The sequence below is a fragment of the Rhizophagus irregularis genome, chromosome 16, assembly GCF_026210795.1.
Source record: "Rhizophagus irregularis chromosome 16, complete sequence".
Lineage (NCBI taxonomy): Eukaryota > Fungi > Glomeromycota > Glomeromycetes > Glomerales > Glomeraceae > Rhizophagus > Rhizophagus irregularis.
The window spans coordinates 1,471,859-1,488,184 of record NC_089444.1 but is presented as its reverse complement, the minus strand read 5'-3'; the positions used below and the strand labels follow the sequence as shown (position 1 = coordinate 1,488,184).

The following is a 16,326-nucleotide window of genomic DNA, read 5'->3' as shown; positions in this document are numbered from 1 at the left end:
CTGATTTATTAAGAATGGCAGATACACTAGCAACACATTTGGCAGGAATTAAACACATAATAATTGTACTTTCGGGGAAAGGTGGAGTAGGAAAGAGTTCTATAACAACACAACTTGCACTATGCTTGGTTCAGAGAGGAAATAAAGTGGGTATTTTGGATATTGATCTTACTGGACCAAGTATACCACATATGTTGGGACTTGATGGTAAACAAGTTCACCAGGCTTCTTCAGGGTAAATATATAATAACCATAAAGTATTAGTAATCACAAATAATTTCTAAATAATCTAATAATATTCTTTATAAGATGGGTACCAGTTTTTGCAGATGAAAACCAAAATCTTTGTTGTATGTCTATTGGTTTTTTACTACAAAATAAAAATGATTCTGTTGTATGGAGAGGACCTAAAAAGAATGCAATGATTAAACAGTTTTTGGCAGATGTTTGTTGGGGTGAATTAGACTATCTCATAATTGATACACCACCTGGTACATCTGATGAACATATATCTATTGCTGAATATTTAAAAGATATCAATCCGGACGGTGCGGTTATTGTAACGACTCCACAGGTAATAAGTTGGTTTCGCCTTTAAAAGATTCAAGATATTTTTCTCACGTTATAATTTGTTCTAGACAGTTGCCTTAGCTGATGTCCGTAAGGAATTAAATTTTTGTAAAAAAGTAAAACTACCGATATTAGGAGTTGTAGAAAATATGAGTGGATACGTATGCCCTCATTGTGAGGTTTGTATTTTAATTTAGGTCATTAATTCTTGATTTATTTATTTGCTTTATTTATTCATTGATAATTAATGTAAAATGTATAGGAATGTACAAATTTGTTTTCAACGGGTGGCGGAGAAGCAATGGCGCAAGAATTTGGTGTAGAGTTTTTAGGTACCTTCGTAATTTATTGATTTTTTAATATTTTTTTATTTTCGCATTAATTTATTCTTTATAATTTAGGTCGTGTCCCAATTGATCCATCATTAACACTCATGATTGAAAAATCTAATGATGATAGTGCAACATTGGAGAATGGATTGATCAAAATATATACGGAATCTAATTTGTTTAAGGTGTTTAATAAAATTACGGACAGAATCGCGGCGAAAGTTATTACATAAAGAATGTAATATTAACTGTAGTCAATTGTTTCATAACTAAATATTTAAATTTTTGCTATATTAAATAAATCACATGGGATATTTTAGTTAATTTTTTTATTGTTAAAATCATATGATTTAATACGTCAATATATGCAACATGCCGATCGTATTGATTGATTTTCGATTATATAATACCCGCATGAAATAATCTCTAACTTAGCTTTAGGTCATTATTCAGAAATGGTTTATTATTTTACTAGTCAAGGTACAATACTAATTTATTTTTTTCAATATGGTCTTAATTATACGTCACTTTATCAACATACTGGAATTTTTTCTTTTAGAGGTTGATCCTCCGGCTTTGATATACATGGGAAAGGATGAAAAGGAAAGTAAGTGGAATTGTGGTAATTGTGGTAATTGTGGTTTTAAATTTTTTTTAATTCAACGGTTGAACTAATTTATTTCTTTATATCTATTTAATTAGACGAAGATTTGATTAAATATGGGTGGGAAGAAGATGTTTGGTATGACTTGCTAAGTATTTGTTATATTTGATATAATGTACGCACTTGCAATCTCACTTGGATCGGATTAGATGAGATTAATTATGAGAAGGTCTATCCTGATCTATAATTAGAAGGAAAATCCTTGATCCTATGAATATTTAAATTCCAAAATCGTGATTAGAAAATAGCCTGATCCGACCGAACTTGATTCAGTTCAATAAATTTGTGAGAGCGTGCATTCACTATTAAATATAACACGTGAAAATGATAAATTTATCAGTTTGATTTAATTACTAAGATATTTGTTTCATTTTTATTAGGGTATATATATATATTATTTTACATGCATTGAAAATTCCAATTTTTATAATTAATTTTAATTGGTTTTTACCAAATTGAAGTTCCATGTTCATCCACATTCAAGCGCTCATGCGTATCTTAGACTTCAACCTGGACAATCTTGGGAAGATATCTCTCCAAAACTTTTGGAAGATTTAGGTCAATTGACTAAAGCAAATAGTATTAAAGGTTCGTTTTAACTATATATAACGGATATAAATTGAATTTCAATTATTACAATTACAATTCCCTTTTTAATTAATATAGGATGCAAAGAAAAGAGCGTTGATGTTTTATATACTCCGTGGTCAAATCTGCTGAAAACAAACGGTATGGCTACTGGAGAGGTTTCTTTCAAAAATAATGCTATGGTATTTCTCTATTTTTAATTCTTAAAAATATATTAAATATGAAGAAAATTGTTAATTTTTGCATTCTATTTTATTCTAGGTAAAAACGCTGCAGATTAAAAAAAATAACAAAATTGTGAATCGTCTTGAGAAAACAAGAGTAGAAAAATTTCCGGATCTTGAGAAAGAGAAAATGCAAGCTGAAAAAGAAAAAAGGAGGATAGCAAGAGAAGCGATGGTTGCTAAAGTAAGATGTTCATCACTATTCCCAAATATAAATAAATATTAATATTTTATTTGAATTTTACATCCAGAAACAAGAAGAGCTTCGTTTAGAGCAGGAAAAGAAAGAGCAGGAAGCACTGAAGTCTTATGATTCGTTCTTTGATAAATCAAGCATGCGCAGTAATTATGATAATGATTGTGACTTGGAAGAAGATTTTATGTAAAGCAAATAGCATATACATAAATAAATAATAGCACATGTAAAAATTGATCTTTTAATTGCTTGATCATTATTTCGATTTGCATATTTAATGTTAGCTAATTTAATTTGGCAATTGGTTATTCACTGGGAATTTTATAATGAACTGTGTAATATTAATACATATTTGTAATATTAATACATATATTAAAGTTACATTTGCGTAAATGTTTTTAATCACGTGAATCTGTTCCGCCATATCCGCCATATAGCTCTTTCCAAACTTAGTGCTTCTATTATCGATTAGGTTTCGTAGATCGTGTTCGATATTATACATTTAGTATAACGCGTGCAAAGTTAAATTTATCAAGAACGAAAAGTTCGCGTTTGAAATATCGAAAATTTGAAGTCAGACCAATATTCGCGTTGTTTATTTTAAATATAATAGTTATGACTGAAATGGTAGAAGAATTGCTTAAACCTCAAGAAGAGGAGTGGTTGTGTAATTCGAACGAAGCACTTACTATATGGTTTTGTAAGTTGATATTGTTTTGCTGAAAAAAAGATAAATAAGATCTGCTGATATTTTAATCTGTAATGTTTTTTTTAGTTGAGCCTTCAACAGACCCTGATCAGGAATTCGATTCTGCTCAAGTATATCCCATGTTCACGTATTCAATATTTGGCGATAAAGAACAAATTTATGGATATAAGAATTTAGAAATTACGGTATTTTAAGCATAAAAAAAAAATTGTCATTAAGGAACATAAATATATTTATGAATTTAATATTTATTTGTAGCTCAAATTTTCGTCTGGAAGTTTTGCTACCTACTTCGATGTTCGGTATTCTGATAAAATTCCTGATGTTTCTTCAACTTCTATAGCAGATAATGTTATAGATAAAGTTAAGACATTGATACCGAATGGTAAGAAAATTAATTTTAATTCAATAACATTTATTTAAATTTATTATTGTGACATATGATATTTCTATTTTGAAAAGATTATATTACAAATTTTGATACTTTCCTACAAACTGTTAACGAGAATGCGTATAGTTTTAAACCAATGGGTGAAAAAATAACAGAATATCGTCTTGAAGAAGGAAAAGATATAATTTATGAAATTTACAGAGTAATTCTTTAAACCTTATAAATGATGAAATGATGGTAAATATTTATATTTATTTATTAAAGAAAAATGGTCTTTATATATGTAGGCGACATTCAATACACCTAGATTTAAGGAATATCATAAACGATTTCAGATATTAGTATTATTTTATATTGAAGCTGGAACGTACATAGAAGAAGATGAGAAATGGGAAACTATGCTTTTGTATGTTTAATTTTATGAACGTGTATTGTTATATCAAATATATTTTTCACACACATGTTTATTACCTTTGCAGGTTTGAAAGGAAGCGTATAGGAGATAAATATATATATAGTCTTGTAGGGTTTTGCACGATGTACAATTATTACTTTTATAATCGTGAAGAGTGTGTTAATAATAACATCGACCGAACTAATAATAAAGTACCAGTCTCAGAACGCGTCAATGAAGGTAAAGTTATACCAGAAGATATACGATTGAGGATAAGGTAATTAAGTTTTATATAAAAAATTTATTTATTGTTTTTAAATTAATCAGTTCATAATTTTACAGTCAATTTTTAATTTTCCCTCATGTTCAAGGAAAAGGCCATGGAAGTAAGTGTACTATAAGGATAGTTTTATTTGCCGAAGAAAGTTATAATTAATAAAATGTTTTCTTATGTAGGTAAACTCTATCAAACTATATACAAATATGTTTTATCAAATTCAAGAATAAAAGAACTTGCTGGTAATTAAATCTGCTTTTATTATTATTGTTATTTTGTTTTCTATGATTTTTCTAATAATTTGTTTTTATTGCTAATAGTTGAAATTCCAAATGATTCTTTTGAAGTTATCCGTGATAAAAATGATTTATTATATTTGCGGGAACAAAAAGCATTTGAAGGATTAGCAGCTCCTGTTGACAAGAAGACTATTGATTCACTACGGCGAAAATACAAATTAAATAAAGTTAGATTTTAATATTATTTTTTGAAATAATTATTATATACATATATATTAAATTTGATTGAAATTTTTAATTTGTAGCGACAATTGCTTCGATGTTTGGAAATTGAATTATTGAGAAAATTAAACAAGTCGGATGCTGCTGCTTATAAAGCATATCGATTACAAGTGAAGGAACGATTATATAACTGGAATAAGGTATGTATTATAAATAATAAATTTTATCTTGTCATTTTTTGATAATATATTAATGACTTTCTTATAGGAAATATTAAAAGATATTGATAGAGATGAGCGCATAGAAAAATTGGAGGAAACATTTAAGAGTCTTGTAGAAGAGTATCAAGATATTTTGTTGAAATATAATTGAATTATTTTATAATTTACTTTTTATGGTATGATTATCAAAGTTAATTTGTTATGCTTCGAAATTTATATTTCAATTTGAAGTAAAGAATATATTCAAACATTTTTTTTTGATTTTACATTATTAAAAAATTGCATTAGTTTGAATTTCTTTCTAATAAAATATTAAAAATTCATCAGTAATTATCAGGATTTAAGAATATATTTTTTATTCAAGTTAATTTTCCATTTGTAAAATCATCAGAAGTCTTTTAGTTGGATAATTATTGCTTGGCATTTGATTATAGACTCTATATATTGAGAATAATCAAGTAATCATCTAATTTATTCTTATATTCTATCAATAATTAAAATAATTTAAGCTTTTGCATAAGATTTATTTTAAACTTTAAATTAGCAGATCTTTATCCTTGAAATTAAATTATTATTTATTGATTGCAAAAGTATTTTGAATTAAGCTTTGAATGTAAAAATAATGATTATAATATAAAAATGAAAAATCACTCATAATATTATAATTAAATGCAAAATAATTATCATATAATATTGAAGTAATCATATCCTTTTACTTTATTTTTTTAATGCCAAAATGTTATAATTAAATTATATAAAAGTAAAATTTGAGTTTAAGATTAATATAATATAAAAAATATTGTAAAAATGAGAATGATTTATATAAAGTAGTATAAATTTAATTTAAATTATCCTTTTATTGAATTAGTTTATATATAGAGATAAATATTACAACTAGACTTTACTAATTGCAATCTGCAACTTGCAATTACAATAATAACTTTATATATAGCCATAATTTTGCAATTATTTAATAAATAGTTGAAATGTCAACTTCATTTATATATATATAATTCTAATAAATATAATTAATTTTACAAAAAAAATATATATTTTTTTTATAATTAAAATTATTAAATAATATATAAATTGTTTAATTTTAAATTTATAAGAAAGTTTAATTTAATATATTTATTTTAATTATTTTAATTAACATTTTACTATGAATTTTATTTTTATATAAATTTCAGTTTACAATAATTTGTTTATAATATAATTTCTTTTTATTAAGATATAGTATTTTTATAATATAATTAACAATTAAAACTCATTAATTTATAAATATTTTAAAATTAAAAATATCTTATTTAATAATCTTTAATATTTAAAATATTTTAAAATATTTGAGAATTTTTCTATAATGGATTAGATTAATCTAATAAAATTAAGAAATTAAATATTTAAAAAAAATGAAAAAAAATGAGATAAAAATCAATAATAATAATGAAATTTTTTAATAATAATAATAATATTGAATTAATAAATTTAACATATTTGATAGTTTTATAATATTGTTAATGTAATTTTATCAGAAATTTCAGTAAAAATTTTTTTTTTAATAGAAATCAATCTATATATATGCTTTTAATATCAGAAGTATATATAATAAATATTTTCTTTAATAATGATTAAGATACTGTATGTGATAATGTTTGAATTTTCTTTTATTGTTTAATGAGAATAAAATTTTTTCTCTTCTTTCATATTTTATGTTTTAAATATAAAAGTTTTATTAATAATAAATTATATAATGCATTTGTTCATGTGATATTTTTTTTTTGATTTTTTTTATTTAAATCACCTTCTATTAAAATAGCAAATTAGATTAAAATGGGATATAATAACAGATAAGTAAAAACAAAAAGAAGGGTGGAAATGGAATTATTGTTTATTAAAGTTTTAGTGTTAAAGGGGAGGAGGGGTGATAAAAAAGAATGCATAAACATTAAAAATGTTTTTTTTTTTGTTTTTTTTTTCAAAATAATAATAAATGAATGTTGAAGAAAATTAAAATTTCGAATCAAAATTACAACCATTTTTACGCACCAAATCAGTACCAAATCACTCTAAAGAGAAAAAATTCCGGAAAAAAAAATATATATATATAATTTATATTAAAAGACCAATATCTTTCCTTAATACAAATCTAACTTTATAAGGGTAAGGAGAGAAAGAAGTTAAAGAAAGATTTCCATCATTTATATTAATATTTAAAGGAGTTATACCATCATCACCAACACCTGGTTTAATTTCAAAAGCCCATAGAATATAAGCGATAGCAAGGAATAGTTGTTTTTGAGCCAAATGTTGACCAATACAATAACGTCTTCCAGCACCGAAACTCATATGCATAGGCATAGAAGAATTAGTTAATGAAGGACTATTATTTTTCAACAAACCTTTTAATGAATTTCTCTTATTTCGCATTTCAGCTTCAATACCTGAATCAAAATCAAATTGAGGTAATAAAATACTTTTACTTTTAACTGAACCAGTAGAATAATTTTGTAAGAAACGAGAAGGACGAAATTTTTCAGGGGTAATAAATCTTCTTTCATTATGATTTATGGCAAATAAATTTAATAATATAGGAGTATTTTTTGGTATAAAACAACCATTATATTCATCATCTTTGTTAGAAACATGAGCAAAACCAAAAGGGGTAGGAGGTCTATATCTTAATGATTCATTAATAATAGCGCTAATATATGGTAAATCCGCTTCATCATCAAAAGTTGGTTTGTTTTTACATAATTCATCTATTTCTTGAAAAGCTTCTTCTTGTACTCCAGGATTAATTGCTAAACATGCTAACGTCCACATTAAAGTATTTACTTCAGTTTCCATAGCTCCATTAAGTAAACCAATCAACATTTCCCAGATTTCATGATATTCTATGGTATTATTTTCTTTTTCGGCAATCGCATCTTGAATTTGTAAAAGAAAACTTGGTGGAAGTTTATTATCTTGATTATTTTGAGCATAATCCCTTAAGAATCGATCATATTTTGAAGAAAAGATTTGTTCCATTCTTTTATGTAATCTTTCTGCTTTATCGGTATTTGGTTTATACACGAAATTTAAAGCGGGCTTTAAAAAAAAAAATAGAAGAAAAAGAATTAATATAAAAATTAGGAACTAATAATTATATTATATTACAATTTCTATATAATACATACCATAATATCATATATAATACTTTTAGGAGAAGAAAATTCGGATATATCATCCATGACTTCCATAACATCATTAAAAAAGTCGACATCTTGACCTGATTGACCACCAAATAAAATATTCAACATATTTGATAAAACAAATTTTTTAATAAGTTGTAAAGGGTAAATAGAACCACCATTTTTCATCATTAAATCTTTAAGAAGGATATCTGAATCATTATAAATATATTTATAATAAGCTTTAATAGGACGAGAAGTAAGAGCACTATAAGCAATAGATCTATCTCTTTTCCATTTATCACCATAAGGAGTTAAAGCGATTAAATTACTTTTAATCAAAATAGAATTTGTATTATGAAAATTATATCTTGAAGAATATAATGAACCACATTTTACTATAAGGTCATTTACTACTTCATGATTATTTAATACAATAAAATGTCTTTGTCCTAATTCTATACTATAAATTGGACCAAATTCCTTCCTCCATTTATTAAGTTTTTCTAATGGTCGAGTTCTCAATTGTAACAAATTTCCTATAAACGGAAATGGACGTGGATGTGGTAAATTTGGTAGTTTATTGGTCTGGTTTTGTTTTTTACGTAATACGACGAATTTTGCCAATAAAATAATTCCAAATTGCAATAAAAAAATTGCTATAAGGGAACGTAAAAATTCCATTATCGAAAACATTTTTATATATTGTAAGTAAGTAGAATGAATTAAGTATTATCTCTTTAGAATTAGGAAGAAAACTCCGTTCCTTATTTCTCAATTTTGATTCGAAATAATATTTTCGTTCAATTTATTATTATTTTATTATTTTCTTTTTTTTTTTTTTGTTTTTAGAAATATGTATTAGTTATTTTTATACGAAAAAAGTGCTTAAAAGGGGAGTATGTAAAAAAATTTTTCATTTAGGATATAAGCATAAAAAATGTTCATTCTAAGATTAACATGATAATCGTATCCACATTTTACCGAAAATCCCATAAATCAGAAAGAAAAATGATGATTAAGGAAATTATCAAATTCCAAGTGATCAATTATTAAACTTATTATAATGTGAATATCATGAGTATTGAGATATTTAATAAATGTGTAACATTGCTCCAGGTTCTCAAATACCATAAAATGCTTTTAACTCTTTACTATTTAAAATTGGTCATTTATCAAAGGTAATATGAGAATACTTTTAAGGGGTACAATTTTTTTTTTCTTGGCGAATTTATCTTGTATCAAGGGTTAAATGAATACAATTTAATGATACTCTTTTTTTTCTTTTTTTTTCCTTACGAATTAACGAAATTCTCTTTTTTAATCATCCTTTATAAATGAATAAATGAATATTGTTAACACAATGAATAATTATTTACGTGTTATATAACACATACCAGTGAAAAAAAAAATTTTGAAATAATTAAGGATGATAAATACATAATAATTTGATTTTATTTTTATATATATATAAATGGAATACAATTTTAATTTAACGTTATTCTTCTCTCCATTTAAGGGAAATTAAAAATTAAAGATAAATTGAAGATAATAAAAAAATCAAATCTCTTCTATTAGATCATCAATTTTTTTGGACATTTTTGGTCTAACCCCAGATATTTTTTAGGATCAAATTCTATATTCGGTTTGATTCAAAAAGTAATGAATTAAATTATCGTTTATCATAATCTTTTATATAAATTAGGAATATGAAATTTAATGAAATTTGTAACCGTCTATCATTTACATATCTCTATTCTCCATACAATAACTTGTGTAACTTAAAGAACCTAGTAGTAGATGATGATGTAATCGTTTCATTGACCCATTATATCAGACCAAATTTAAAAATTTCTTTTTTTTTCTATATCAACATTTTTTTTTTCTATTTTAAAAAATAAATAAAATGAAATTTTTCTTACATTTCCCCTTATGAGATAATAAAGTTGAATAATTATTACCAAAATAGATAAGTACAGTTTGAGCTTCATTAAAATAATTAATCGCTTGAAATTTATACATAATTTTTACAATACTCAGAAATTAATTAATAATTTCGTGATCAGGTATACATAACAGGGGTCTGACTTTTTATATACAGTGTATTTTGGTATCTAAGATCCTAGTATGAAAAAATTAAAATGGAAATTAGTAAGAGCCAACTGACGAGAGTTTGGAACCGATCAGAGTCACTTGACCTCAACTGAATATGACGTATTGATATCATAGGACAGGGTGTGTTCATCCGTATCAATGGCTCTACTGAAAGCGACTTCTTTTGCTCAGCCGTCTTATTTATTTGAGGAAGCAATAAAATCTGGTCAACAGGAAATCTTAGACTGGTATAATTATTCCCTTGAATTTTGAGAGTAAAATAGAAGTTCTTTTAACTGATAAGATAAAACAGCAAGATCAATGATTTACAAGGAAATGAAACTATTTCTCCCTAATATTACATTACGAAAATATCAGATCAAAACGATCATCAGAGTCATGTGACTTTAAAAAAGGGGCACGCAAAATTAAACATATACCGTCTCGTGACTCTCGTCCCTGTATTGAACAAATCAGTACAGTTTAGCAAAAAATAGATTTTACTAATAAACACGTCCCAACCAGCCCAGCACGTGACCATAGAAGGTAGGTGTAACAAATAGGATTTTGACTACAGATACTTATGGATTAGGTCATTAGGGTGTGATGGTGGTGACAAATAAAATCTATTTTTAGAAGCGACTGATCTGACCGTACAGTACCAATGAACCTGAATGATTTCCATATTTCATTTGATTCGGTACACAATTAAATCAGAAAGAAGTCAGAATAAGGAAATCGGATTTATTAAATCCGGATTGAACCGAAGGAATTCGGTTTTATTCGGATTTAAAAAATAAATCCTGTTCGAAACTCTAGGTCGGGTACCGTATAACGGGGGCCACAGTACCCCGGGTATGATACAGATTTCAGAGGTTTTGACCTTATACCCCCCACCATTGTGTGAGTTTTTATTATTAGTAGATATGTATAAAACTCATGAGTAATACCTAGGTATTTATTAAATTATTTTAAATAATAAAATCGGTAGAAAATGGGAGTTCTTTTTTGTAGGGTACTGTGCATAGGGGGGGTACTGTGGCCCGCAAAATACGGTAAATAGAAGTGAAAAAAAGTACTTCAGTGACTTCTCACTGAGGAAGGTATAGAAAAATGTAGTATAATATTGGATGGAATACATCTCATAAACCTTTTATTTCAAAAGTTTCGATGGTCGGCCATTCTTTAGGTGAATTATTTATCGCTGTTTTCAAAATGGTATATTCGTTTATAAATCATGGTTATGTGATATTCGAATATATCATGTGATTCGAATATACTATTTATTACAAATAATTGTAACACAGTTCTTACGCCTAGCATTTTAATTTTTAATTAATTTATTTAGATATTTCCGTCAAATTATTAATTAAAAAAAGAGTAATAGATATTTTTTGAGAGATTCGAGATTTGAATATCATGTGAGATTCGAATCATATTCGAATTTACATTTCTTTCAAATGGAAACTCTAAATGGTGTACGCAGTTTATTTGTGATTGTATATTCGAATATCAATATTCGCCCGGTTTCGTCCATTTTTTGTCCATATTTCGTCCGGTTTTCGGTTTCTTTTTTTTTTATTCAAATTTAACTGAGTACATCATTTTGAAAACAGCGATAATTTATTTGTTGCAGGTTATTAACAAAGTGTTACAAATGGAACTTTCTTCGAAAAAATAGAACCGATTCATTTTATTTACGCGTAATAGCAAAAAAAAAAATTATTTCCGTTTATAGTAAAAGTAATAGTAATGAAATTTGTGTGATTTTATTGATCCAATCAAATGTCTTTATACATATTATGCGCAGAATATATAGGATTGTGCACATCGATTTTTTGCATTATAAAACCTTTTTTTCTTTTAATTTCAAATAATATTATGCCATATCGGAAAAACACAATAAATGAGGGACCTGTAAGGAAATGTTTTTTTTGTTCTGTACCAGGGTTTTTAGTAGAGTTTATATGTAAATCGTGTCAAAATAATTATTTAAAAAAAATTTTAAAAATTGGACCAGTGGAAATAAAAGAATTAATTGGTTTATTCGACAAAAGCAATTAAAAATTAAATACCGACGCGAAATATTATTTGAATGGATACCATACGATAGTTTTGGTGATATTAAAGAGATAAGAAAAGATGATATTATTACAATATATTCAGCAATATGGAAAGATGGCCAACTACGTTATGATTTGCCCACAAGAGGATATGTAAGAGTACCTAATATTAAAGTTGGTTTAAAGTGTTTAGATAATCCACAAAATGAGATTCATGAAATTCTGAAAAAGGTATGTGATTTATTTATTTATTTATCTATTTTTATCTATTTTTAATAAAATAATTTTTAAATACATATATAACAATAGATCGAACAATTTTCGACTAATAATAAAGATCTTAAAATATATGGATTATCACAAAATCCAAATACAAATAAATATATCATAGTTTTACAAAATGGATATTGTAAAGAATGTGGTGAAAAATATACAAATATAATGTACTATTGGTGTAAACCATGTCATATAAAAAATTTTACAAGTGGAAATGAAGAAATTGATGATTTTATTCATGAAACGCAATCACAGATTCATGATTCATCTGATATAGTGGTTGAATGGATATCATACAATCAGTTTAATAAAATTGAAGGGGTAGGAAATAGCGATTCTGCTACAATATATTCAGCAGTATGGAAAGATGGTCCATTACATTATGATATTATGACACGGAATTGGACAAGAAATTCTAGTAAAGAAGTTGCTTTAAAATGTTTAAACAATTCACGAAATGACATTAACAGATTTTTAAGTGAGGTACGAACTATATATAAAATGAATCTTTTTTTTTTTAATTATAATAATTATAATAACTTTTTTTATTTAATAGGCTAAAAAATATTTAATAAAAAATAATGACTGCCATGAAAATAAAATATATGGAATATCTCAAAATCCAGACACAAAAGATTATATTATGGTTCTCGATAAATATTTTGACGAGTATTGTGTGAAATGTGATAAAACATATACAAAGACAGAATATAAGTGGTGTAAACCATGTCAGATAGTTTACTTAAAAGGAAATTTTGTGAATTGGACCAGCGAAAATAAAGAAATTGATAATTTCATTCAAGAGACGCAGTTAAAAATAAGCTATAATAATATAACATTGGAATGGATACCATATAACCAGTTTTACGATATTGAGGAAATATGCAAAGGTTGGTTCTCCACAGTATATTCAGCAATATGGAAGGATGGCCCATTATATTATAATTTGAAAGAAAAGAAATATATAAGAGAATCAGATAAAGTGGTTACCCTGAAATGCTTTAATTACTCACAAACTATGATTGATGATTTTTTAAATGAGGTATGAGTTTTCTTTATAAATTTTAAATTCTTCTCTTTAATTATAATTTTTTTTTTATTAATAGGCTAAAAATTATTTAATAAAAAAAGATATTTTGAGTAAAGATAAAATATATGGAATAACTCGAAAACCAAATACAGATGGTTATATTATAGTTCTTTATAATGAATATTCTCAAGAATATTTTAAAGAATGTTATGTAAAATATAGTGGAATTATTGGACAGAGAAAAATTTTTACAAATTGGATCAGTGGGAATGAAAAAATTGATGATTTGATTCAAGAAATGCAATCAAAAATTAATCTTTACGAAGATATCTTATTTGAATGGATACCATATAATCAGTTTAGTGATATTGAAAAAATAGGTCAAGGTGGTTTTTCTACAGTATATTCAGCAGTATGGAAGAATGGCCCATTACGTTATTATAAAGATAAAAATAAGTGGATAAGAAATTCAGATAAGAAAGTTGCATTAAAGTGTTTAAATAATTCACAAAATATCAACAATGAATTTTTAAATGAGGTAATTATACAATTTTAATCATCAAAACATTTTATGATATGTAATAATATTTATATATAAATTTTTTTTTTAGGTTAAAGCATATTCAGTTAATAATTTTGATAATTCCGGTAAAATTATTGGAGTATATGGAATATCTCAAAATCCACTCACAAAAGATTATATTATGATTCTTCAATATGCGGAAGGTAGAAATTTTAATTATTGGATGAATAAAAATTCAAAATATTTTGATTGGTTTATTAAATTGAAAGTATTAGATAATGTAATTAATGGTCTTAAAGAAATTCATCAAAAGCAAATGGTTCATCGTGATTTTCACATAGGAAATATATTATTTAAAGAAATACATTTATTTACTTCAAATTATATTTCAGATATGGGATTATGTGGAGAAATTGGTAATATAGATGAAACAAATATTTATGGAGTTATGCCTTATGTAGCTCCTGAAGTATTAAGAGGTAAACCTTATACTCAAGCAGCAGATATATATAGTTTTGGTATGATCATGTATTTTACAGCGACTGAAAGACAACCTTTCTCCAATTGTGCACATGATCATCTTCTAGTATTAGATATATGCAAAGGAATTAGACCTGAAATAAATGAGCCAGAAGCACCTGGATTTTATATTGATTTGATGAAAAAGTGTTGGGATTTAAATCCTGTCAATAGACCGAATATTGCTGAAATAGAAAAAACCATTATTTCATTTTATAATTCATATCGTTCACAAGATGATAATGAAATTAAAAAGCAATTTCAAGAATCAGAAAAATATAGAAGTATTAATAAGAACGGAAAACCACCTATTCATCCCCAAGCCATATATACATCTCGACTACTTAATCCTTTTACAGAGGATCTTGATAATGAATGTTTAGACTGTAAAATATAATAAAACAATATGTATGTAGCCCGTAGCTAGTTAGGAGAAATTATTATACTTACATAGTTACATTTTATTAAATATTTTATACAATAAAATAATTATAATTTATAAATAGCTTAGTCCCCATATATTGTGGGTTACAATCTTTTCAAATTTTAGGTGGTATAAACATACTACGCGAGTTTATTGAACTATAATTGGTGGCCAATCTGTAACAATTTGGGGCTACATAACCATTTTAAAGGTGTGTATTGTTGCCACTTTCTAAAATTACTTTAATGCATTTATGTAATCTTGCATTGAATGTAACTGTTGTTCTTTCATTCCAACTAGGCGTACATTTTCCATTGATCGTTCATCTTTATTTTCTAAATAGCACTATCATAGCTATGTACTGTAAGTAATTCAATACGATCATTCAAATTTACGTGCTGTGTATGATCTATCAAAGATTCCATAATATTTATGAATTAAACGATTATTAATATTATATACATCTATATTCGTAGGATTATAAATTGGGAATTTGTGGGTAGCTAGTTATTTGTTTACATATACATGTTGTCATATGATGACCTGTTGAAAGCCAAGTAAGCATTGGAACTTCTTTTTTCTTTAATTGAATGAAATCAATACAGTATGTATAAAAAATTACTCTAATAAAGAATGCTAAGCAAAGTATTAATATCATAATTACTATTAAAATTATATGTTAATATACTGTATATTTACATTTTGTTGAAAATATTCTTTTATATTAGTTTTATGATCTCGTGCAATTTTTGTTTTATGTAAATCAACTGTTCCCGCACATACTGATACTCCAATTTTATGCATTGCATCTATAGATTCATTAGTTGACCCAGTTGAATCTAAAAATAATCCAATATTTAATGCAAATTTATTAGCAGACATATTTCGTTGTGCCACCATAATATAACAAATTGCTACAATTTTTTTTTGTATGCTGAACGTGTATTAGGTATTATTGCATTCACCATGCATCATGTCAAAAAATCCTATTAAACGTGAATCCGCTTCCTCAATCATAACCTTAAATGCTATAAGATTTAATAATAACCTGACATGTTCTTTTTTGCTGTTTTTTACGTAAAACTTCTGTAAGCAATCGTATACATTTCTTAGTTTATTTGTTGGTTAAATAGTTTAATAGTTAGTTTGTCCTTTTCTCATTTTCACGAAAAATTTTATATTACGCACTTAATAATATCC

General features: G+C 25.7%; 6 protein-coding genes across 6 annotated transcripts; 4 read left to right on the top strand and 2 right to left on the bottom strand.

The window, feature by feature from the left end:
* Nucleotides 1-2: 2 nt before the first annotated feature.
* On the top strand, nt 3-1,236 carry OCT59_008086 (cytosolic Fe-S cluster assembly factor cfd1). Its single transcript, XM_025319203.2, has 5 exons — nt 3-235; nt 310-574; nt 639-749; nt 833-902; nt 972-1,236. The coding sequence occupies exons 1-5, from the start codon at nt 15-17 to the stop codon at nt 1,130-1,132; spliced, it is 828 nt and encodes a 275-aa protein (XP_025174386.1). The 5' UTR covers nt 3-14; the 3' UTR covers nt 1,133-1,236.
* A 118-nt stretch (nt 1,237-1,354) lies between these two features.
* OCT59_008085 (uncharacterized protein) lies at nt 1,355-2,976 on the top strand (the record flags this gene model as incomplete). Its single annotated transcript, XM_066142229.1, has 8 exons — nt 1,355-1,379; nt 1,459-1,506; nt 1,602-1,655; nt 1,922-1,944; nt 2,025-2,151; nt 2,230-2,333; nt 2,413-2,559; nt 2,627-2,976. The coding sequence occupies 8 exons, from the start codon at nt 1,355-1,357 to the stop codon at nt 2,759-2,761; spliced, it is 663 nt and encodes a 220-aa protein (XP_065999130.1). The 3' UTR covers nt 2,762-2,976.
* Nucleotides 2,977-3,101: 125 nt separating this feature from the next.
* Nucleotides 3,102-5,175, top strand: OCT59_008084 (uncharacterized protein; the record flags this gene model as incomplete). Its single annotated transcript, XM_025319205.2, has 11 exons — nt 3,102-3,271; nt 3,347-3,465; nt 3,539-3,665; nt 3,743-3,873; nt 3,959-4,077; nt 4,151-4,342; nt 4,408-4,451; nt 4,522-4,584; nt 4,663-4,808; nt 4,887-5,003; nt 5,071-5,175. Exons 1-11 carry the CDS (start codon nt 3,187-3,189, stop codon nt 5,173-5,175), a joined length of 1,248 nt encoding a protein of 415 aa, XP_025174388.1. The 5' UTR covers nt 3,102-3,186.
* A 1,958-nt stretch (nt 5,176-7,133) lies between these two features.
* On the bottom strand, nt 7,134-8,893 carry OCT59_008083 (uncharacterized protein; the record flags this gene model as incomplete). The annotated part of the gene is made up of 2 exons (XM_066142227.1): nt 7,134-8,114; nt 8,204-8,893. 2 exons carry the CDS (start codon nt 8,891-8,893, stop codon nt 7,134-7,136), a joined length of 1,671 nt encoding a protein of 556 aa, XP_065999129.1.
* A 4,755-nt stretch (nt 8,894-13,648) lies between these two features.
* Nucleotides 13,649-15,099, top strand: OCT59_008082 (uncharacterized protein; the record flags this gene model as incomplete). Its single annotated transcript, XM_066142226.1, has 5 exons — nt 13,649-13,672; nt 13,737-13,871; nt 14,019-14,198; nt 14,272-14,463; nt 14,851-15,099. 5 exons carry the CDS (start codon nt 13,649-13,651, stop codon nt 15,097-15,099), a joined length of 780 nt encoding a protein of 259 aa, XP_065999128.1.
* Nucleotides 15,100-15,798: 699 nt separating this feature from the next.
* OCT59_008081 (uncharacterized protein) lies at nt 15,799-16,026 on the bottom strand (the record flags this gene model as incomplete). The annotated part of the gene is made up of 1 exon (XM_025326798.2): nt 15,799-16,026. One exon carries the CDS (start codon nt 16,024-16,026, stop codon nt 15,799-15,801), a length of 228 nt encoding a protein of 75 aa, XP_025174391.2.
* Nucleotides 16,027-16,326: the final 300 nt, after the last annotated feature.